This window comes from Gavialis gangeticus, unplaced genomic scaffold (assembly GCF_001723915.1).
Source record: "Gavialis gangeticus isolate Ggan-Ray unplaced genomic scaffold, GavGan_comp1, whole genome shotgun sequence".
Taxonomy (NCBI): domain Eukaryota; kingdom Metazoa; phylum Chordata; order Crocodylia; family Gavialidae; genus Gavialis; species Gavialis gangeticus.
Genome location: NW_017729009.1, coordinates 12,910,309 through 12,935,223, shown reverse-complemented (window position 1 = coordinate 12,935,223; position 24,915 = coordinate 12,910,309). Strand labels below are relative to the sequence as shown.

The 24,915-nt window shown below is 48.5% G+C and overlaps 1 protein-coding gene across 1 annotated transcript in view; it reads right to left on the bottom strand.

The window, feature by feature from the left end:
* KCNQ2 (potassium voltage-gated channel subfamily Q member 2) overlaps positions 1-24,915 on the bottom strand; it is a gene marked incomplete at its 5' end in the record, with an annotated part of 109,175 nt that overhangs the window by 38,037 nt on the left and 46,223 nt on the right. The window contains 6 exons of the mRNA XM_019509754.1: positions 4,721-4,750; positions 7,596-7,664; positions 12,908-12,937; positions 17,335-17,429; positions 20,475-20,570; positions 21,156-21,266. Of these exons, the coding sequence (XP_019365299.1) occupies positions 4,721-4,750; positions 7,596-7,664; positions 12,908-12,937; positions 17,335-17,429; positions 20,475-20,570; positions 21,156-21,266 (431 nt within the window). The remainder of the gene's footprint in view (positions 1-4,720; positions 4,751-7,595; positions 7,665-12,907; positions 12,938-17,334; positions 17,430-20,474; positions 20,571-21,155; positions 21,267-24,915) is intronic.

The following is a 24,915-nucleotide window of genomic DNA, read 5'->3' as shown; positions in this document are numbered from 1 at the left end:
CTGCCCGGGAAAAACAACTTTACAGCACTTGGTCACAGATGAATGAAGACAGGTTTCGGTGTCGAACAAAACAGAGATGGCAAAGGGAAGACATAACCCATCTCCCAGCTGAGATGCTTCCAGCAAGTACATAATATTCCTAAGGAACGACAAATAATGCTAGGGCTCTGCGGAGCAAACTAGGGGCTGTCTGGGACGGTTTAGGCACTGTGAAGAGGGGTGGAGAGGTGATGGTGACTCTAATGCAGATGGTAAATCTGCTCTACTTGTAAGGGAGCAAGGCTCTCTTCTCTTCCGTGTTTGCACAACGGAGCTCAGTTTCGTAGCTGGGGTGCTTAGATGCTTCCTCAGTGCAAACGGTAATAATGAAGTCCCTATGGGATTGAGTGTTCAAGGCATCGCATATGAAATTAGGGGCTGGATCCTATAGAAGAAGCAGTTGAGGACCTCGGTGTCATAGTTACATAGTAGTTTCATGGTTTCATAGTTAGTAGGGTCGGAAGGGACCTGAACAGATCATCAAGTCCGACCCCCTGCCATGGCAGGAAAGAGTACTGGGGTCAAACGACCCCGGCAAGGTGTTCATCTAACCTCCTCTTAAAGCCCCCCAGGGTAGGAGCCAGCACCACTTCTCTTGGAAGTTGGTTCCAGATCCTAGCTGCCCTGACCGTGAAGTCGCGCCTCCTGATGTCTAGCCTAAACCTACCCTCTGCCAGCTTGTGACCGTTATTCCTGGTCACTCCTGGTCATGCTCGGGGGAACAGGGACTCCCCCAGTGCCTGCTGATCCCCCCTAACCAGTTTATAACAGGCCACAAGATCCCCCCTCAGCCTTCTCTTTTGAAGGCTGAACAGGTTCAGGTCCCGCAACCTTTCCTCATAGGACCTACCCTGCTGTCCCTTGATCATACGAGTGGCCTCCTCTGGACCCTCTCGATGCTGTCCACATCCCTCTTGAAGTGCGGCGCCCAGAACTGGACGCAGTACTCCAGCCGCGGCCTGACCAGTGCCGCATAGAGGGGGAGGATCACCTCCCTGGACCTGCTTGAGACGCATCTGTGGACGCATGACAAGGTACAGTTGGCTTTCCTGACTGTGTCCCCACACATTCCCCCGTGTCTTTGGGGGAATGCTCACTATCCCACCACCGTGGTTCCCATCCTCTACAGGGCCCCACGCGCTGTGCTGGAAACGCAGCCCTCATTTCAGAGATGCTAAGAGATGCCTCTTAGAGGCAAAGCATGTTTTGCTTTGAGGTGACAGGGATGAATTTTGGTATCTGAGGACTTTGCTGCACACCACGGGCAGAAAAGAAGGCTACGTGACGTGATAGCTGGGCTGGAGGTCTGAGATTCCCTGAGGTCCGACATGTACTGCAGGACGTGTCAAATCAGCATTTTTATGAGCAATTAGGAGCGAAATAAATTTGAAAAGGGGCTATTTGTGGAATGTTACTAAAGGACTGCTATGATTTTTAACATCCCAGTGCTCTGTATTTCCAGAAAGCTGGCACTTCCTTGTAGCTGCGAATGAATGGGCATTTGCACATAAGTCATGAGATCTGTTGTGCACATCCTATTAAGAGGAGGATGCAAGTTAGCCTTTTGCTGGCCTCTGAGTAAAGATGCTGTGTTTAGCCATATATCTGAATGCTGTATGCCCGACTTGAGGACGTCCCAGCTGGTGTTATGGTTATTCAGGGTAGACAAATAACCATTAGGCATGTCACTTATTGGCTAGGATTCCTGAAGCGAGACGCATGCATCAGATTCACTTTAAAGTTAAGCAAAGCTAAGGACCAGATGGTGATGCCCCTGTACACGCTGAGTAGCACCAGAAGGTCCTACTGAAATCAGTGCAAGTAAACGTTTGAGGGTCTAGCGATAACTGATGAGGAGGCCTTATCACAAATTGAATTCTGCAGAGAAGGCCACTGCTGTTTACTACTTCCCAAAGCACAGGAACAAAAGGGCTCTCCGTAACATTACAATGGAAATTTCTATCACCAATGAAGGGAAATACTACTTTAAATGACTGTGTTAACCTGTGTAACTCACTGCTGCAGGAGACTGTTGCCATCCAAAGAAAAATACCTATTTGACTAAAAATATCACCTATGGTGACAGTTGCACTGGCTAGGATAACATTAACAAGAACTATCAGTACTCAGACCTCATGAGAGATGCTGGGCTGGGTCGAAGCAAGGACTTCTGCGGCACAAGAAGATGCATTCTGGGGATTTACCTTTTTCCTCTGAAACAACCAACATCTGATACAAGATAATAGATTTAGCTCGACTCTTTGGCTAGGGACAGAAATTACACAGAAATCGGTATAAGTGATAAGAAACCATTTCAAATCTGTAACACAACAGAAGTTCACTGCACATAAACCACTTCCACGCTGGCTGAAACTGGTTTAAGATAAACCTGGATGGATGTAGTATCAGACTGAACTGAGTTAGGTGAAATCGGTTTATTGAACTTCTGTTCCAGAGCTCCTCCAGATTCAAGTTAACTCACAGTCCCCCAGCATCCCAGGATGCTTTGCACCTCCCCTGCAACCTGCCCCCCCCCCCTCGCAGGGTGGGTGGGCTAGCCTTGGGCCAGGTTGTCTGCTCCTGCCCAGCAGGGAGGCATGCTCTAGCACCCCTGGCTTCTGGCCTGGGCCACTGTAGGCATGTGGCTGCATTTCTGGAATCAAAAGCAAACGTTTGTTCATCGGTTCAATCCACACCGCTTAAACTAACCTGCAAAGACCAAACTGATTCAGCCTCAGGCTTTTTGACTGTGTACTTAGCCACAGAGTGTAATCTCATCCTTGTTGAACTCAGTAGCAATTAAGGTAAGATTTCACCTGTTGGTCTATCCCAGGAAAGCACTGGCTGGGCTTTGTTCCTTGACAATAATACTTGACTCCTGGACTACTGGATTAGGGGCTATATTCTGTTTAATGGTACAAGTCTGAATTTCAAACCAGGAAGAAATAAGGTCTTAATTGTGAAAACATGATCTTGATGATTAGTTTTATTTGGTGGTTTAGGAGGACTAGGAAGGTTCTATAATTGCAAAGCAAAGCTCAGAGGAGATAAAGGAGAAGGAGATAAAGTAGACTAAAAGTAAAGCTGGGATGCTGATCCACTTTGCTGGCACCTTATCTGTTGATACATCCTCGGCTGGATTTTGTGCCAGTGGAAACCTAAGTCTGCTCGCAACTTCTCAAATTGAAAGGTGCGACAGAAGGAACACGTGCCCATGTGGCAACATGCGTTCTGCCAAATACCAGCCTCTAGCCATGCACCCAAATGCTACTGAACTGGAAAATGTGCTTAGTTAGACGTGTAATTTTCCTCTTTCTAATGTATTTAGACATTAAGCTACGCTTGGTGATGTGGGATGGAAGATTTAAAAAAACAACCCATGGGGATGATCTTGCTGGTTAGCCGGATTTTGTGCATTTCCCTCCTTCCCCAGGAGAAGATGGAAATATGGCCTGCAATCACGGCCGTGAGGAACCGGTAGAATACCAAGCCCCTTACAACTTTGTAAGCTTTCATTGGATGGAAAATGGGAAAATGTGCCCCCTAAATTATCTGCATTTCCCCCCATATTTCGTTAGGAAACATGTTGAGCCTAAAACTTCCCAGCAACTCTATTTAATGACAGGCTTGGGAGAATATTGCACCTACACATTATTTCACTACATGTCTTGGTGCAAGTGATACCTCTGCCCAAGGTCCTTCCGCCATATCTGCTTACAACATCCTCTGCTTTCTGCAGTAACATTTGGGGACAAAGCCTCAGATATGATGACGGTGATCTTTTAATTATACTGGGCCCAATTAAGCAGGGTTCTTTACTTGTATGAAACTCCTGCTGAAATCAGTGTTTAAAGACAATGCGGGTTGGTCCACAGCAAATACAGAGTGTATAATCAGGAACTGGCCATGCAAGAAGAGTTAGAGGGATGTGTGTCAGGAGGCATTTGAAGCTGCTGCCAGAGGACAGCCCCTGCACGCTATAGGACTGCTCATACCCCCAAAGCAGAGGGCAGGGCATTTCTCATAAGACAGTGGTGTTCAAAAGTATGTGAATACCCACACTTACAATTCAAAGGGGTGCGCACCTCCATTCAAAATTGTTTAGGGGTCTGCAAATGAAAAAAGATTGAAAACCACTATCCTAAGACAATGCCCTGGTTGAAGATATCTGGCTGAGCATGCTTTGCTTTGTGGCTACAGGGATTGAACGAAAAGGCAGGGACAGGGTGTAGGGTCTTGGGTGCTGACGGATAACGGGGAACTGAAGCAGGAAGCATTACAATCCAGTCTTTTTTATTTCAGCTCCCTGACTTTAGCAACAAGCAGAGGAAACAGAGGCATAAAACAATCCCCTTTTTCATGTATGCTGGACAAAGATCTGCTAGATACCCAGAACTGATCCACCTGCTTCTGAGAGCAAATTTGTCGCCATATTTGATACCACCAGAGCCCTTATAGACTCATCATCCACATAGCTACAAAAATATAGCCAAGGTACGCTGGAAAGAAGAAAAATATGATTTAAGGCCCAATGTTACATATATACATGGTACACAGACATATCCCAGAGCAGAGACCAAGCACGTAATACCTACAGCATTTGCTTTAATGGCATCACACACACGGTACACGCACATATACACGTAAAGCATGGGAATGGCGTGTTGGCAGTGATACAGACCTTGGTGATGGCTCAGGCTGCTGCTCTTTCCTTTAAACAGAAGCAATAGTACATTAGCATGGAGTCAGGTGGGAAAGGATGCTGTTGCATTCACTGTTAAAACATAACGAAAGGACAGTACCAAACAGTACAGCTAAGTGAGGCAGTTGGGAGGGAGAGCAGGGAGCGCTTGCGTGTGGGGCTCAGGGCTGGGTAGGGAGGGAGCTGTAGACTCACAAAACCTCAGAGGAGACGCACGAGATGGAGAGGGTTGAACTGTGGCCATACAGATCGCTACAAAGCCCCACAGCCGTGGGACGGGCAGGAGGGTTTCCATTGGGACAGTGACTGGCCACCACCCTTCCTCCCCCTGGTGCTTTTGAGGCAAATAGTTTGGACTCATCCTCAGCACATTCATGCCCCTTCCACAAACTTTCCTTTCACCCCCTTAGGCATGGAGCTGACATACGACATGTCCTTCCCTAGGCTCCTCTTGCCTTGTGCACGGGTCTGCCCTGCAGACGTGGGGGTGGGAGCTGGCTGAAAAGGACTCCTCGTTCTTTGCCCATCTCTCGCATGCCCATCCACATTAAACGTCATCCTTGGCCAATGCTTGTTGACCCACATGAGGGAGCAAACTCTGGGTTCAGTCCTCGAACCCTTAGTTTGTAGCATGTGGCCACCGTCCAGGTGACTAAGCACCTGATTGCTCCAGTAAATCAAGGACGCAGAGAACAAAATGAACTAAGTGAAACTGCAGGCATCAAATCAGGGGCTGAATGAAGGCCAGTGTGAAAATCTCATCCTCGGGGGATATGCAGTTTGGGGCTTTTCCCTCTTCCCTCCTCCCTCTACACATCAGAATTGGCCTGGTGGTAACTTGCAATTGTGTGCACTTCCCTCCAGGAGGGTCTCATTTGTTTCTGAGCCCAGCCTCTCCTACCCATGTCACAGGGGGCTGGACAGCCTGCAGATGCAGCTCAGGACAGGAGGAATGACTTCTGTCCCTCTGAGTAGGGATGAGCCCTGGATCCATTGGAGAAGTTCAAGTTGAGATCCAGAGGAGGGGTTTGCATAGGGGCTCTGGATCCAGCTTCTCCAAATGCTGGTGCATGGGCAGGTCTGACCCTCACCCCTCGGACCTTTGGATACTCAGTAGTGAGCATTACAAACAGCGGAAGAATGGCATGAAATGAGCTTTGAAGAAAGCCCCATCCAATTGCCCTGGTCAAGCAGACATAATCTAGGGCCTGGGGAATATAGCACACTCCCAAGCCCCCATCGCTACTTATCAGCAAGCTAAAAGCCAGGCCCAAACCAGGGATCAAATACTTCCACAATCAAATATGTTAGTCAGACTTGTTAAGCAGTAGAGGCTTTATCAATTATATCAACCGTGATGCATTCCCTCAAAGCCCAAACCTCTCCAGCTCTTTGCTCAGGCTGGCTAGCAAGAGCAGCGGCCATATCCTGCTACTGGCTGCTCCTTTCAGGGATTCCCAAGTCACTGGGGGTGGGGGTTACACCCCAGCAAGGGTTAAAAATATACATGGGAACTCCCAAACTCTGAAAGTGTGAGCTGTGGAGGGGCAGTGCTTCCAGGCGTAGTAATTTATGAAGTGTCACAGAGGGCCTACCAAAAATGAATGGGTTGCTTCTGATTTCTACTGATTGACATCCACTGGCCACAGTGCTGCAGCATCAGCACAGATAACAGTGCCTTCACTCTTTGTGGATTCTATTCGAAGCCTGTGGACCGAGCAGAAAAGGGTGTTTCTCACCCTTCATGAAAGAAAACCCTGGGTATGATGTGCAGAAGTTGTGTGGTTTGGGGAGGACCCACCATGCAGCTCTCCCCTTATTCATGCCCATTCCTAGAGAGGGGCTGAAGCAAGAGATGGGGTGAGCTGGAGAGAAAGCAGCATGCTAAGGGGGGGACCCCCTACTCTGAGAGCCTCATTGCCTTTGTCCAGGGAGAAACCATTTTATCCTGGGACAAAATACAGTCTTTACAGATGTCCCAGGACAATGGACAGGGACATGTCCTAAAAGGGATATAAAGGGCTAATCATTTATCCCAGGACATTGCAAAGTATGTCTGAACCGTCATCCTGGGATTGTATCACTGAAGTGTCGGTACTTTCAGCCACTCGCCAAACCCCGATTGGAAGGGCGATGTGTGTGTGCACCAATCCTGGGATAAACTTCATTCTGAGATAAACTTGCTCCAGGACAACACAGCCTCTGTTCCTATCCTCGGAGGTGGAAACCAGGAGTAAATCCACTGAAGTGGATGGGGTGGTCTTGGGAGATGTAAAAGAACAATCAGGCCCCGTTTGTGGTCTCTACATCAAGTAAGGATCTGTGTGCATCACCTCCCCTCCAGTCTGGGGAAGCGCAGGTCTCCAACATACCCCGCTACCTGCTCCCCCTCACACACATGAAACCCAGATCTGAGGGGGTGAAGCTTTTCTGGAGGTAACTATTGCTAGTGTGGACATGGCTTCACTCCCCTATGTCTGGGTTGGACAAATGAAAGCAGAAGCAGATATGCAGGGCAAGGTTGAACACGATGCTTTCCAGGAGTGCAGAGGTCTGCAGTATAGACATATCCTCAACGGATAGGCTCAAGGCCAAAGAGAGACACCACTTTCGACTGCCACCTGCATCCCCAGCAAACACCAAAGAGGAGATGATGTTGGGAAGGACTTGGGAAAACAACGTGCAAGCCGCTGACACTAGGACAGGGATGCAGTGCGGGGGTCCCTGTGCGACCCCATTTGGTACCAGCATCCAGATGCACCGAAACTCTCTGGGGCTGTCGGCATAGGAAAGAAAGCAAAGGGGCAGTTCTCCAAACAGGTGGGTTCAGAGCTGTCCTAGCAATGTTGCTGACCTGAAAGTCAATCCCGATTTGCTCTTCAGGTTCCTCAGCAGTTCCAGCTGGTTCAGAGGCGGGATGAGTCTAAAGCAAGAGAACAAGGACCATTAATAATGACATCCAGGCCGAGACCACCCAGCAACATCCCCTCCACCTGCCACCCCACACTTTTAAACCAGAGTAAGCTGTCTCATGGCCTGCAAATCCCATGGGGAGAGGAGGCTGGGGAGGATGTCCAGGGACCTGAGTGCTTGTAGTTCCTGAAAGCAGGAAATGAAGGGGAAGGAAGAGAGAGAGAGAAATGCTGCTGTAGCTCTAACCCCCCAGAAGACAAGCAGCTGCCAGGGCTTCTGAGCACAGCTGTTTGGGGAAGCAGCTGTTTACTGCCTGCCATTGAGCTTTTGGCCCTGCTTTGTTTGGAGGCCAGGGCTCGGGCTGCGCATTAAGTGACATGTCGTGCCCCAAGTCTTGGGGGTGCACAAGAGCTCAGCACACACGATCTGGGGCTCCCAGATGCACGACCCTGCTGGAAGCTGGGGTGGGATCAGGGGAGGAAGGGATAACACCTTCAGCACGATTTTCCTGGTTGACTAGGGGCCCTGAGAACTGCAGGGAGCCAGAGACACCCCAAGCAAAATGCACAGTGCAGATCTGAGTTGGGGCTGGGCTGCCTCAGGCAGGCAAATGGATCCTTTGCCTTCTACCTTAGCGTGCAGCCATGCTCATGATGGAAAACCCCCGGACAAAAAAGACTGGCCCTAACTGCCCCGATCACTGCTTAAAGAAATGACCCGCCTATCTCCCTGTGTTCATCCTGCAGCAAAACCCATGGGGTGGAAATGGCGCGGCGGGTATTAACTGTGCTGCCCCCCTTTATTCCTGGCTTTTGGAAGAGGAGGAAAGACATTCGAGCATCGTGCAGGGCACGGAGAGGACCATCGCGCGCCGCAGTATTGCTCCAGTAAACCAGGAGGAGTCAGAACACGGCTCTATCAGTATTTGATAGCGGTATTCACTGTCGAGTTCCCAGCTGACGGGGAAGTGAATCAGAGATGTCAGAGATGTCTCTTCCCTGACAACAGCCGCATTTAGCTGGGAAGAGCAGGATCCACTTAAAAGCCTGCTCAGGGTCTAGACATTCAGGTGGAAGGGGTGCCATTGTCTTCCCAAGCTTTGTCAGTCAATTTTAGGCTGTGAAGTCAGCCCCAAAATCCCTGTCCCTGTGCTGGGGGGGGTGCTTAATTTCCAGAGTCCGGCTCTGCAAGAGGACCAGAGGCTGATGCATTCAGGAGAGCTACTCTCTCCTGCTCGAGGAGCACGCCACACACTTCCCCCAGTTGAGCTGTTTCATCCGGTTTAGCTGGGCCGTTGCATCTGCAGCCTTTTCAGGGGAGATGTCTTAAATAGTTACGTCCTTGCTCGTAGCAGCAAATGGGCCTGGGTCGCTGCGCACAGCTGTGAGAGCAGCGTCCCAGTTGGGATCTCCTGGGCTCCAAAAGAAGCCGAGCAAGGCATTTATGCTCCTCCAAAGGAGCTGCTTCGCTTCAACGCCCTCCTCCAGGGAGTGCCACCGTCTCCTTTGTTCGTGCTCCAGACAAACATGCCGCTCGCATCGAACGGCTGCGGTCTGATGCTGCACAGCCAGCAAGGAAGGGGAGGGGGCTGAGCAGCAACCGGGGCAGCCCTTCTCCCCATCTGTTCTGGTTCGGGTGCTCCATCAAGCAAGAAGGGCAAGACCCCAAAGGTACTTCCTATGTCTGCAGCCTCTGTCTACATTTGGGATATGAACTAGCAGCATTCAGATCCCAAACTGGACCCTATATGACGGGAGGTGAAGGAGAGTCTAAGTTTGCTCTGGGTAGGAGCAGAGCTCAACCATCCTCACTGCAGGAGGGAAAGACTGATGAGCACTTGGACTTTCTGCATAGACTGGGATTACCAGTGCTTCCCAGATAACGGGGAATGAGAGAGATGGATGAGTGCCTCTCACAGAAAAAAGATATATATATATATTTTTTTGCGATTTCCTAGTTAGCATAATAAAAAGGATCATTTCTGCACCCAGAGTTCCAGATTTTTCCATTTCTCACAGAATAAGGCAAGAGATAATGGTGCACACGATGTTCTTCGGGATCTTGAAATCATCTTCTGAGATCATCCTTAACCGAACACATACAGTTGGAAAAGGACGTCGGTTTTGCACGTGCAAAACCCACAATTATCCATTAGCACATAAAGGTGATTTGGCCCGTGAAGGATGCCCAAATCCTTTGCTTGGAAATCTAAAGGCTAGCACAAAAATAGGCTTCAAAATTTGGCCTTGGCTTCTGCAGATGATGAATGCGCATTTCTTTTCTAAGCATCAGCTGGAGGTTATCTCCCACCTGAAGGACAGCACATGCTGAAGCCGAGGAGCTGATGGCGTCATGACTTCACTCAAGTTGTCATGCCATGGGGTGAGGTTTTAATTATTATTGCCACTCAGGCTGGCTGGGAGGTTTCTGCAAAATCCTTCCAGCTGAGCACAAATCAAGCACAAGATGCCCTCGATTTGTAATGGCAGTGCTGCGTCTTATTCTCTTTGTGGATTACTTTCGGGAGATCCAGTAAAAACTCTGGGGATGTTTTCTTTTTGCTTTCCCCAAAAGGATGAGCAAATCGGCAGGAATCCAACGGACACACTGAACGGGAACCTGGACAGCCAGCAGCTCAATCAGATCCAGGACATGGAAATAGGCCCAGTGGACTCCTTTGCCATAGCTGAGTGCTGAAAATGGTTGCCAGACCCTGGGCCTGGTTCAAGGGAAAGGCTTACAAATACCAGCTGCTGAATGGGGCAAGGAGGCTAAAAAAAAAGGCAAATACACCAGCATCAGTGTGTATTGCAATGCAACTGCGGGCTCTGTAGAGTGCCATGAAACTGCAATGCAATGCAGCTGCAATGCAACTTGCTGGGCTTTGCAGAGTGATTTAGCTGAGTTTCACGTTAAAAGGCTGCATCTCAATTTCTGTCCGTCTGAGCCTGGGCGAAAGGGCAATTTGTGAAGTGAGTGCTGCTGCGTTTTGCGGGAAGATTTGGGGAAGGAGCCTTAGCTGGAGTCGGGGGGTAGGGGGTTTCCATTTTCTCTCTCTCTCTCTTCCCAGCATAAGTTTCGGTCATGCTGAAAGGAAGCACGTTTCTGTTACACAAACAGCTTATCAAGAAGAGCCACATAATACAGCAACAGACACAGTTCATGCTACTCAACACAGCAGTCTTCAAATCCCTGCCTGCTCCAGGTTTGGTCTGTACATGTGGCTCAGGACTTCACAGCCTCATACCTCTCCTTGAATGGACGCACCTGCTCTTGCCGTTACAGCATCAAGAAACCCACCACCAACTTCAGGAGTTTGCTGCCATCAGCAGAAGCAGCGTAATTTTGCTGGTACAGGGTAGCACAAATAATACGGACGCGCCTCAGAGCCGGGACAGGGGGGTGCTCATGCCCCGAAACACAATACCATCACACAACACAACACAGGGAGGACAGCTGTACGACACAGCACGTGCGTGCACACACCCACCGATGGAGTCGGTGTGAATTGCTTTGTAAAGCAGCCGTCGTAACGTGAGCAAGAGACCGTGAGGGTGATGAGGAGGAGTGGGAGGAGGGATGGGATGTCAGAGCCGGGTGGGGACCGCTTCCCGTGGGGGAAGGTGGGACAAAGGGCAGACCGAGCTGTAGCAAATCCAGTTTCTAAGAGGAGCCAATTCCCAACCCTCCCAGTTGTTCTGCCTTTGCATTGGGCCTTTCTCTTTGTGGGACAGAGGCTGCAGTAACCCAAGTATTACGAGCCCAGTCGTAAAGCCTGTATTCACCTAGGAAGTCCTGCTGCCTTAAAATAAATTAGTGTTGGCAAAAATACACAAATCTGTTCTGCACCCTAATTCAGGTCCTGTGTCCACTTTTCTTGGCACCGCTGCCGGGTGCAGCCATAACTGCAGACACAAAACCCAAGACCAGCTTAAGGCTCAGGGCAACTTGGTCCCAGTAGCTGCATTCGGTTGCTTCATCGACACTCCCCTTAGCTTCAGCAGAGCTGATTTCCAGAGAATATATAGGACTTATTCCAGATCCCCCTGAAGCCCACAGTTATATTCCCTTTGATTGTAATGGGAGCAGGAGAAAAAAAGAGTCATTTTCCATTCCCTGACACCAAATTAAAGGTCTTTTTTTTCCCCCAAACCAGCTTTCCACCTTGCGTAAAAATGAGATAGACTTCGAAGGTTGTACTTGCAATTTATTGGGTCTGTTGCCTGTAGATTAGCTGCGGGAGCAGAACTGCGATGGCCCTACGCTGCGACTAAAAAGCTTGTGACTGCAAAAATGGAGGCCAGGCTTGAACATCGTGCCTTGAATCAGATGCACTTCAATGACGCCCGTGCAGTTCATCTGGATTGAAACGGTCACCATGGAGAGCAAACCCTGACTCCCTGACCTCGAGATACCAGACAACAAATAGAAAATCACGCTTGCCCTTCTTAAAATATTTATCATCACTCGCGATGCCTGTCAAATGTAGCGTTCCTCGGCTTTGGACATCCACTACGCTCTGCAGCCTCTGGGATAATAAGATTTATAATAATTCTTACAGTTCCCATATATATACTGTAAATCCTTCCAGCCAGAGCGATCCCAAGAGGTTAAATTCACTGAATGAATTATTGATCACAGATAGCTTGCTTGCCCCTAGCATAGACTCGCAGGGAAGACTGACGCTGAATGAATCACCAACAACCTTCAAACACCCTCCTGAGATGGCAGCGCCCCTTCTAAAAAGAGGGCAAATGGCCCCCGTTTGAGCAAGGACGATCATTTTGGTGGAATATCTCTTTCGGGGTAGTTGTGGCTGCTAACACAAGGCGTGGGGCAGGGTGGAAAAAGGAGGAGAAAAGAGTGGAAAGGAAAAGTGCAAATGAGAGAATGGTGGAGAAAAGGAGCAGAAGAGTAAGGGGGCAAGTTCCTGGCACGTAAATTTGAGGATATGTGTACAATCCTTAGCAAGTCGCTGTAAGAAAACCAACCCAAACAGTCCCCTCTCGTCCTTCCTTTGACTGTTACCTAGATGCAGTTTCCCAACACGAGTGCAGAAGAGCTAGGCTGTTTATGAAGATGCATGGAATTAGCTTGGTGGGGATCTCCTTTGGGCCTGGTTTGGTTTGGATGGTTTTTTTTAATTTGACCTTAGGTCTCAGCAAAGGCACTCGGCAAATTACAGTCCCAGACGAAGAACAAGGAGTGACATGACACACAGCGGGAGGAGGCAGATTCACATGCACTTCATACCTGGAGGCCCCGTACGTTTGCGTTTGCGTGCTTGTCAAGTGTTTTCACCAAAGAAAACCAAAGAGATAAGAGAAAGAAAAACAGTAAAAGAAACAGAATAAAGAAAATTAGCACGTGAGCTCCGTGTAGTCGAGTCAGCAGGGGCACTCTGACCTGGGCTTACAGGTGGCTGGCAAACCCAAATTGGCTTCCACTTCCTTGGCTGCAGTAGGACTAAACACCGCGTCTCCACTAACAGCTGGTTTGCAATTTGCTCAAAAGGCAAAGGCAGGTAAAACAAATTGGAGGTGGGAAAGACCACCTTATAGAGACGTCCACTGCAAAAAACCATTACCCCTGGAAGTTTTATCAGCAAAACCCTGGAATTGGGTGTCAGCCACAATTTGAAACACTGACATCGTAAGTGATGTAGCTCTCCAGAAGCACATATTTTGGGTCTGCCAACTGCCAAAACAGATATTCACATATAAAACTCCAGCTATAGGGCCATTGATTCTTTCTGATTTTTTTTAACCCAACAAATGTAGAAGATCTATGCCAGGGAAAAGGATGTTTTTAAGTTCAGGGCATGGTTATACTTTGTGGTGCTGAAGAAAAACTGGTTAATAATTTACAAAAGTTAACAACAGGTAAGTGTGTACATATGCGTATATAAGTGTCCATGCATTTATGTTACAGATCCAATATGTGCATGTACCCAGTGGTCTCCTGCATGTCTTAGTTATATGAGACGTGGGGCTAGGTCTACTGCACTGAAGTGCACGATGTTTTGGAAAACCATGATGGCCCCGAGGTATCCATCCAAATTTCCTCGTGTGAAGCAGGATGTCTCTTCTGGAATGGCATCAAGGGATACGTAAGCCCGTGTCACAGGGCTCCTGCTGACAGCCCATTCATGAAGATTAAGCAGTACTACGTGAGCCCAAAGGTGTGTTGATGCCAACCTGTGTGCTTTGAGCCAAGGTAGAGGAGACCTCAAATTATCTGCTCCCCTGCAGGCGAAGGAGAACATCGTGTCCTCTTACCCACCTCCAAAAATGGCCTTTTTCATTGGTTGTGTTGTGGCAGGCATACCCCAGCGCCCACACGTGTGACATGACATCGGCAGCTTACATGCCTTGTTGTATTGGCCAACTTGAAACAACACAAGACTCCCTTCGGGAGGTGGGTAGAAGAGGGCAGATGCATATCGTGCCTCCGTGCGTGATGAGAGTCACAGCCAGAACATAGAGTTAACCCTTTTATTTTTTTTTTATGAGTTTTTGTGAGTTTGGCCTGGCAGATTTCAAGATAGGCTGACAGAAGCGGCTATACGTTGGAGAGGGAACCCTGCGTATGTCAACTCGTTCCCTGGCACAGCTGCTAATGCATGTCTGGAGCTTCAGTTAGAGGATGTAGCCCAAAAAAATGAGTGTACCTAGCATATTACCCATACGGCGTTAAAGGACCTCGTTCAGATTTTTGCTTTCATTAAGCTTCACGTGGGCACGTATCTAATCATGCTTTGCATGTCTATGTGATGGACAGAGAGCAGCTGACAACCATTTCTGAGTCCCCCCAACTCCTGTCTGAAGGGAGGGGGAATGATCCCTTCTTATAGGAAGGCGAACTCTGTTGCAAAGAGACTTTTGCAAAATCTCCACCTGGAGTAAAGATAGAGTTGAAGAAAACCCCCTGTTCTCCCATGTCCAGTGCTGTTTCTGTAACCTCCAGACCCTATGCACTCCCTTCAGCATTGGGGTGGTGCACGGGACTTTATTCTACGAGCAGCATGGCTATGTTTGAAAGCTGGAATATGATAGACCCCTGTGAAGCATTAACGAGGTGTAAAACAAAGATAGGAGGTGTATCTGCCATTTGGAGACATTCACATTCAGACCCAGATTCCCGTTCTGCGGGCCATGCTATGATTCGGGTACAACATGGTTTTCTTGTAACAGGGCTATGTATCTGGGGTGTGACAGTCACTGTACCTGCGTACTGCATAATAACCAAACCGTAGGTTTCTGCAGGTAAAATGTGACAGGGAAGGGAAGCAAAATCCTCCCTCTCTGACACAGAGAAGTGCAAGCGGTTGGCTCTGCCCTTGGGCATAGTGGCCATCCATTTGCGAAGGGTGCAATGGCTCATGTACTCACATATTCAAATGTACCACAACCTCTGACCTCCAGCTACACCCTCCATGCCAGCCTGTTTAGGTCTAGGGACGAGGCCTTTCCAGTGAACACAGGTCATGTCCAGGTCCATCTCACAGTGCCCATCTGCCAAGGAGGACCTTCATCCTCTATGGGCTTTTAGCAGAGATGGTCCTGCTCTTGCATGGACTGCGCTCTGGCTTAATGCATCCAAATGGCCTTCACTGAATGGGCCAATTGACTTCTGACATGACTTTTAGCTTTATGTTCCATGTGAAATCAAGGACTTAAATGATGTAGCAAGTATTCATTTAAAAAAGGGTTCACTCTGCGTCCGGCTGTGTAACTAGGCTCATTCTTTCCAACAGCCATAGGACCCGATCCAAATCCCACTGAAAACCTGTCTTTCCATGGACTACAATGGATTTTGGATCCTGCTTGCAGTCCTTCTCTCTGATAGTTGACCCCAGTCCCAGTTACATATCCTGAGCTAAAGGCAAAAGGTTGCGGGGAGAAGCGAGGTCAAATACTACGAGAGGGATATTCCTTGACTGAGCTGAATGCAACTGGGAAACAATCTCCTCTGTGAAACACTAAAGTGAGTCCGTAAACATTTTTAAACACAGGAAATAAAAAACCAAATAGACAAACACTGGGAAGGAAACCAATAGGAAACTTCACTGACCACGAGGATGTGAATGTTGAGGGTCAGTTAACATGGATTAAGAGACTGGATGCTGGGTTTCGCACATGGGTTCACCGCACTTACACCAGGAGATATTATTCTGGCTAGGATCCTAACAGGCCTAATTAAGTTGAGCAGAAACAGATGCAGAGGTACAATGCACATCTCTTCATGTAGTGGTTCAGCCAAGATAATAGACCTGCAGTGCCACAACACAATACTGCACTAGGATATTCCCTCCAAGGGCAAATTAGGGACCTCTGGGCTGTCTCGGTGCACGACACAGAATGACAAGACAACGCCTGGCTCCGTCAGTCAACCCCTCTGGCACCACGCACGCATCCGATGCCTACAACATTGCAGCAAGCCCTGTGCAGACCCGCATGAGCACATTAACGTTGACAGGGGATGCACAGCACGACACGGAGCCACGGATGTGCAAAATGACAGGGCTTTCTATTTATAACAGCAAGGGAAACCCACACGATAAGAGAGCCATATTGTGGAAGGTGCCTGCAGGGGGGAGAGCACAGTGTTTCACCATGTGCAAAGGGCAGGGTGGACAAGGTGCCTTGCTTTTCGGGAGCTCTGCCTTTTCTGGGCCTTGGGCATCAGTCCAGGGATTTCCTATGCTGCTTCTACAGAATTTCAGGTCAAATGCAAGGCCCCCCCCCACACCCTAAAGGGAAATAACTCCACCTGCCATTTATCTCCCACTGGTATCAGCAAAGTGCTGCCTTGAAAATCAGAAGAGATCACATGCAAATGATGCTCAAGCTGCTGCAGCCACAATGATTTTCTCCCACCGGCCTGCCACTGGGGGAAACTGGGTAATCAAACCTATTCTCAGGTATCCAGATTGATATGAAGAAGGATGCTTGTGGCCAAAAGCTTGCAATGAAATTTTTTTTTTTTTTTGCAAAAATCTAGTTGGTCAAATAAAAATATCACCTCGACCATGAACCTATTCTCATGCATTTCAGTCCACTTCACTGCCGCATCTGCGAACCACTACAGCCAAACCACCGCGGCTGTCCCCGGGGACCCTGCCGGCCACGGAGAACCTGGAGATGGCTGCACGCCGCGTGAATGCTATTCAAGGGGACAGGACAGCTGCAGTCTGGGGGCAGGTCAAGACCGGTCAAGGGGCAAGAGCAATTTGGTTCCCGTCAGGACGACATGACAACACACCCAGGAGCGAGCGCCGGCAGGGCAGGGCAAAAGAAGCATTTACCTACTTTCCAGGGCAGCTCTTGAGGAGGTCTTCACGCACTGCCGGGGCAACTGTCACAACACAATGCAACTAACAATGGATGCAGAGAAATAAAGGTGAAAACAATAACACATAGACACAAAGAAAGAAGAAAATTAATATTGTGGAAATTAAAATAAAGCACGACAATACAACCCAGAACAAAACCAAAATGTATAATTAAAAAGAAAGAAAAAAAAAAAAGAAATACACTTGGCGAGTTTATAATGCGCGTTAAAAACAAACAAACCAAAAAAAGCCATAAAATGATTCAATTCATGTAAAAACTGAACGGGCTGGATGGTAACATCAGCGTCGGGAGGGAAACAGGAGGAAGGGCTGGAAGAGCAGGTACCTGTACATGGGAACGGTGACCGTGCGTTCGTAGTACTGCCAGGTGGAGCGCAGGTCCGTTCGAGAGAGGTTGGTGGCGTAAAACCTCCAAGCAGCCTGTGGGCAAGAAGGGAGCTGGGTGGGTGAGCGGAAACCAGCTCAAAGGATCCATCCTGCCCCTGCCCGCTGATTCACAGCAAAGAAACTACAAGCAGCACCTCCCCTCCAGGACCACCAGGACCGGAGGCAGCTGACAGTGGAAGGAAGGGTTTACTTGGGGACTTGAAACAAGAACATCTGAAAGAAATAGTGGGACTGGCTTTGAAACTGCTGCCCTGGCTTTTGGCTGGTTATGGCACGCATAAAGCAAAATCACATTATTATTGCTTTATTATTATGGGTTATTAGTAAAAGTGTTGATAGCAGATGGAGGGCAGTGATTGTTCCCTCTATTCAGCACTGGGGAGGCCACATCTGGAGTCCTGTGTCCAGTTGTGGGCCCCCCACTACAGAAAGGATGTGGACACATTGGAGAGAGTCCAGCGGAGGGCAATGAAAATGGTTCAGGGGCTGGGGCACTTGACTGGTGAGGAGAGGCTGAGTGAATTGGGCTTATTTAGTTTGCAGAAGAGAAGACCGAGGGGGGATTGTACAGCAGCCTTCAGCTCCCTGCAGGGGGGCTGCAAAGAGGACGGAGCTGAGCTGGTCTTAGTGGGGGCAGATGACAGAAGGAGCAATGGGCTCAAGTTGCAGCAAGGAAAGTTGAGGTTGGATATTAGGAAACACTCTCTCACTAGGAGGGTGGTGAAGCACTGGAAGGGGTTACCCAGAGTGGTGGGGGAGTCTCCATCCTTGGAGGTTTTTAAGACCCGGGTAGACAAAGCCTTGGCTGGGATGGTGCAGCTGGGGCTGGTCCTGCTTGGAGCAGGGGGCTGCACTAGATGGGACCTCCTGAGCTCCTTTCCAGCCCTCACTTCCTATGAGTCTGTTACTCATAACCCCCACTGGCTCGGTGAGAGCTGCGTGCGCTCAGCACCTCTGAAACTCCCTTTCAGAAACAGCAGCCATATCCACTTGCCCGGCACTGGGTTTCATCTTCTGTGCTAGGCAAAGGGCGGGGGTGTTAACTACAGGCATCTCAGCCTACTTGAGGAAGCTCTTTTTTTTTTTGCTTTACAAAACTGCTGGCTCCAGCAGCCACGGAGCCACTCTTTGGACCTGATTCTGTTCTCGAGCTGGTGCCCTGCCATAGTTCCCAATGGTGCACTTCTTGCTCGCACAGTGCTGAACGGACATGGAAACAGCCCATCTACCTTCAAGCACTGTCTTTGGCCGGATCCTTATGCTCCTCAGACGAGTTATACATTGGCATAACCTCATTAATCAAAATCAAGTGGCCCTGCTGTCTAATAATAGTGCAAATGAGAGGAGAATTTGGCCGTAATTGGTCTATATTTTCAGGGACCTCAAAACTCACTTCTTTTTTTGACTTAGAGGATGACACCTTACTCCTCTCATCTAACCTTTTGCATCAGAAATGCCTTTTCCTGGTGCTAAGGACTTACAGTGATTGACAGATGATGCATCAAATGCCTGTTACAGGCCACTAAAGAGTTAACTAGCTTGGGGGTTTTGAGGGTTTTTTCCCCCATTTTTTTTTAAAGTGATGTTACTTTCAAAATCTTTAAGCTGTGGATCCAGGCAGCCGTATGCACAGACATCTGTTCTTGGTTTAAAAAAAGTGTTCCTGAATGCTGCCTCGTATCATATCAATAAAAAAATTTCTCCTTGCATAAAACCAGTTTGGGGGGAAACAGACTGCCGTAATGAATTTGTCTGCATTAGCGCTAATTAAGTGAAGCTGGGTTTTGTTACTTTGCTTCCCCAGCTTGGCGGACAGCATATGCTTCTATCCCATGGCTGATTTCCTTGCATTTATTTTTAAGCAACACCAGTCGCCAGCTGTTGTCTGGCACCTTCCACACTGCCTCGAACTGTCACCTTTCCACCTTTTCCAGAGTTTTTGCAAAAAATGTGACCCAGTGTATCTGAAAGGCTTGAATACAAAGGCTCCTGACTGGAGACCTGCCTGTGGGGCTGCTGGATTCACTTTTGCTGTCGTTTTGCCTGTCCCTTCAAGGCACTCTTCTGTGTAAGACCAAGTAAGAGCTCCTTCCTATGGAGAAATGGGGGTTTGGGGAACTGCTGGGCTTTGGGTGAAGTCCCAATGACTATGATGGCATGAGATCAGGCCTGCCTTGACTATGGGGCCACAGGTGCTCCAATCCTACATTTAATAAAGAGGGCCTGACAACAAGCGGGCAAGCGCACATACGACTCTGTTTTGCACTGGCTGCCTTTCCAATGCTCCTCCGTTTAGTAGCAGTGTCAAATCCTGAGGAAGATGGATGGGTCCTACGACTAAAGTGGGTCATTTTCCATTAGCCGGTCAGTGGTGAAGACCTGGGACTACATGCCATCTCATTTGAGGATGACGGGATGGTGGAGACGGTGGCATTAGGACAACTTACCATCCCTCAGCTATTTATACTGGCCTAGAGGGGCCACTTCCCCACAAGTTCAGGCAGAGCATCTTCACTTCACCCCAATGTAGTATGCCAGCTCCCTGCCTGCTGTACAAGTGGGGCAGTATATAAAAGGGGGGCTGAGGATCTTGTCCATGGAGTCAGCCATGGGTTGGGCAGAGTGTGGCTGACAGAGTGGACTTCATAGCGACCCATTACCATTTCTCAGGAGGAGAAGCTGGGGTGCGCTGGGAGCCCGTGGTGGAGGCGACACATGCCATCCTTGCCTGCACTGGGCCTAACTTGGCTGGATTAAGATTCCCTCACTTGCATGAGTATACACAGCTCTCCCCAAATTAACCCCCAAATAGTATACACAGTTCTCCCCAAATTAACCCCCGAATGCAATTGCCTTTGGGCTGTCCAACCAGACCTGGCTTCTTAACACCCAGGCCTTCAAAACCAGGGGTTGTTCCTTATATATAACATGTGCAAACATCCAAACTGCCCTGGAGATGCTTCCCAGGGCTCCTCTTTGCTGGATGAGACCGAGTGATCCCAAGCAGTGCAAAAGCCCACGCGATGTGGGTCTAGCATTGGTGCTGGGGGCTCCTGCCCCTGGCTGCTGCTTGCTTACCTGAATCAGGCCAGCTGCAGGGTTTCGCCTCTTCTCAAAGTGCTTTTGCCGATGTTGTTCCTGAACCTTCAGAGCAAACCCAGAACCTAAAATGCCCTGAAAGAAAGAAACAGGACTGTTTTCAGTGGGCCACACACTGGACTTGTGCTTTGCAGCTGTGTTTGTGGCAGCTCTCACGCGACCACATTTCTCCTCCGATTCATTCACTTCCTACCCAACACCATCCCCTCTAAAACGCCACAACAGGCCATGCCACGAGGGCAACCAGCTTCCCTTCCCACAAACACTGCAATACAACACAAGCCCTTCCCTCCACGCTGCAGCCAACCCAGGATCCCCAGGCAGGGAAAAAAAAAGCACGTCTGTGCAGTGCCCTCTTTAAACCCACATCAAAATAATCCCGGCGAGTGGGGGAAAAAAAAATTCACTCAGTTGTTGGCTGGAGATAATTTTGGACTGTGCAGATGCCGGTGGGGAAAAAGAGCTGGGCAAAAGTTTTCACAGGCTAGTTATTCTGGCAGAACAACGTCCTGAATTTGGAGCCGGCCCAATTCGTTCAGATGTCATGACCCCATGCAATTGGAGAGGCGTGCACCGGCGCACTTTCAGCCCCCCGAGGTCAAGGCCCCCCCGAAGTTGGCTGATAGCAATAAGGCTTGTTATATTCAGCTGCTTACTTACAGCAGGGAGGGCAAAGAAGGAAACCCCAATAAGGGTGAAAGTGGCAGCGAGGAGGCGCCCGTTCCAGGTCTGTGGGTACTTGTCCCCATAGCCGATGGTCGTCAGTGTGATCTAGGAGGGAGACGAGACAACATCAAAGCCTGTTTGCTCCAGTGACCACATGTATCTATGCCTGAGTTAATGCCTGTGCCAGCTGAGGAAGCTGCTTGTGTCTCTCTCTTCAAGACAGCTACTGCCTGGTGCAGCATCTCAGCTTGGCCATACCTCCTCTCTCCCCGATCTGTCCCTTCGTTCCTTCGATCAGAGCAGCCCGAACACCATATTATGCCCTGTCCTCAGCTGGCCTTGCCCAAGGCTGCAAAGGGGTGCAACAAGAAATTTGAGGCAAGATCCTCCAAACCGCAGCCCCATGCCAGAACCGCAAAGCAACCCCCTTCCCCCCCCCCGCTCCAGGGAAGACGGTGCAAGCTTTCATTGCAGTCACACAGGATGGGCAGCTCTTACCACCCCAGAGACAGATCTAGGTTATTGCCATCTGCTGCAAATGCTTCTGCTGGTCCAAAACCTCCCTGTCGGAGACTGGATCGCTCCTTCAGGACTGAGAACAATAACACAGTGGCCCCCACGCTCTTGTTTAGCATCTCAGCCGAGGCTTTTGCAAATCAGGCAGAGCTGTTTGCATGCATAAAGATTTGAAACTGTTTATTCCTAATCTTTCCAACAGTGCTTATTAACTGGTTTCCATTCCAATTTCAAAATACCATATTACGCTGACGGTATGAATTACTGCTGCTTCATACATCCTAATTTAGAAATTTTATTTTTCCCCCCAGCAGTATTGCGATGCTGTTCCAGGCAGGGCTGGAAGGTTGTTATGTTCATGTTGTGAGAGCAGAGGAGAAATTTGGTTGTTACCTACTATAAAATGGGGAAACAGATACAAGCAGAGATTTATTTTCTGGGTTTCCTTGGTTAAGGATGGGCAGGGGACGACTTTGATGGGTGGCTTTTAGTGCCAGAAAGGCTGCCCTAGGCAGGGACATGTCAGCCCAGGACCCAGCCTTCCCAGATGGTCCAGACAGAAAGTGGAGGCAGAGCCAGCAGAAATGATCTGATTCAGAAAGCTTTCCACATACCCTCTGCCAGCTGGACTCTTAGGGCTCAGATGAAAGCTGCTATCCTTTCCACCTGCTTGGGCACCGACACCTCTGAAGTCTAAAACAGCATCCCTAAACCCACACCATGTGCTTAGTGAAGCTGCGTGCGTGTCAGCTGAAAACAAAATTATGTATAAATAAGTACGAGTCTTGATTACTGGCTTTCCCCACAGCAGTTTCTAATCAGAAGTATTAAGAGCACTATCAATTAGATGCCATTTAGACAAAGCATTTAGCATATGAATGGCTCTTCTATATGGAATCACAAACTTGACACCGCTTTATTTGGTAATCACTGAATTGTTAACGAACGGTTTATAGCCCAGAGTGACCTGGGGGGATGCCACTGAACAGGCTACAGACATTCCCCAAAAATGCTTGGGATGCTGGACTTATGACTCAGACCTACTTTTAGACAAGGAAACAACTGCAGATGCCAAACACCCTAAAAGGGTATTTAGGCATTGTACTAGGTGGTCTAAGCAGTGGACACTACTTATATGCATATCAAATAAGTGCATAATTTGCTTAAATGCATAACACAGTCCCAATTTTTTTTTATCTACTGCTTATATTGTAACAAACCCCAGCTATCTATCAGCCAAGTGCATAAACCACTTCAGTGAAAAAGAAATCTTTGGCCCCACTGTCTGTTTGTACTCTGTTTAACTGCACAGTGGGTAAAGCTCAAAGCCCTTCATTTCAAAAGTTTTAGACCATCCTTAAACTAAACACGTCCTGCCAATTCCAAGGCTGCTATTACTCTAGGACACAAGGTAGGGAGCTTAATGTGGTTGGAAAAGCTTAGCACAAGTTGTTCCTGAAGTCAGCGAGCACTGTTTACACTGATTTTGGGAAAGGACACCTTCCCCTTCAACGCAGAGACTTTCTTCAATCTAGAGGATAAACAGAGCATGCTGCAAATGCATGAGACAACCCCTCTGCCCCAAAGAGTTTACAGCCCCTGTAATGTGTGATGCAAAATTCCTCCAGAATAAATACATTAATAAAGCACATTTGGGTTGGGTTTTTTTTTTAAATTTTATAACAATGAGAGTTGAAGAATGTATTAAAAATACAAGTACACTCCTTCAAACCAGGCGAATCTCGCTCTTCTGAGCTATCTTCTCTCCTGTGCCATTCATTTTCAGTTCGAGGGCCACTAATCCTTTTTTTAGGGCCACAGTGAATAGCCAGGACCATGTTAATATACAGCCTGTTCTTACCAGAGATAGGCTCAACTTGCAAAAACTAGGATTGGAGGTAGAAATCTGACCCTGCTGGAGGCGATGGCATAAATTCTGTTCACTTGATTTCACCCACAAATCCTGAACTTCCCTGATTTCCAGAACTCAGACCTCATGCAAGGGAAAGCAATGAAGCAGGAATGAGAACGAAGGCTCAGTAATGGCCTTGGGAAATGCTGAGAACCACACGCCACTACCCCAGGCCAAATTTTCAATTAAGTATTGTGTTTTAACGGGAAAAAAAGGAAGGAAAAACACTCAATGAATTGCTTGCAGTGCTTTCCCTCCTTTTTGAGATCTGAGTTGGATCAGCAGGAAGGACAGCTTTGAGCCCATCTGACTCCAGATCGGGGTGGCACCTGGGTTTGGACTAGTTCTTGGTTTTGCTCTCTGGTTGCATCAAGCCCTGCTCTGTTTTTCTAACTGTAATCAATGCACTTAAAAACCACTGGACTGACTTCACAGCAGGTTTGTGGCCCCTTTGTTGAATCAGCTGACTCTTCCCAAAGCTTGGAGCTGTTCAGATCATGGATCCTGGTCAGGACCCTGCTGGCGGGTCTTGCGGGTCTTGCAAGCTTTGCAATGAGGCCCAGACTGGCTTCCGGAAGTGCCGGAGCAGGAGAACAATGAACAAAGTAGATTAAAACCTCATTAATTCCTTCTTTGTCAATCTGCTAATCCAATAATTCACACGCACACGCACAAACATGCGCACAGAAAAACTAAAGCAGTGCCCTTTCCTCCCTCGTCAGCCAAGATTTAATAGCAGAGTGCCTTCAGTAGCGAGGCCTTTTCTATTACAAAGACCCCATTAATCTTACAAAAATATACAACAGTGCATTTAACCGCACGCTCTGAAGAATGATCATAAATAATTAAAAGCAAGCAGCACTTGTCAAAATAAATGATCAGAGCCGCATTTTTGTAATGCGGCATCTTGGATGGACATGGCTCAACTGTTGCAGAACAACTAATCCCATGCAAGGGGGAAGTATGGAGCTGTAATACCCCTGTGGGAATTGTGCCTATGGTATTCCCAAGGACCCATAGAAACACAAGTGCTGTACCACGGCTTGTCTGCTTATGCTAGGTGTCTGCTCCTATGCTCATAGAAGCTAATGAGAATCTCTTCGTTTGCCAAATTCAATACCCAGAATGAGTCCCTTGGTTACTACCATGAAGTTTCTGCTGTGTTGATCGCTCTGTTCAGGACTGAAAAGAAGAGCTGATCACCTCCCAGTCTGCTGATGGCATCCACAACCTCTCCAGGGTTGATAGAGTCCAAAGTTTGGAAGGGACTTCAAGGTCATTGAGTCCAACCTTCCGCACAGATTTGCAGCTCCCAAGCCACCCCAA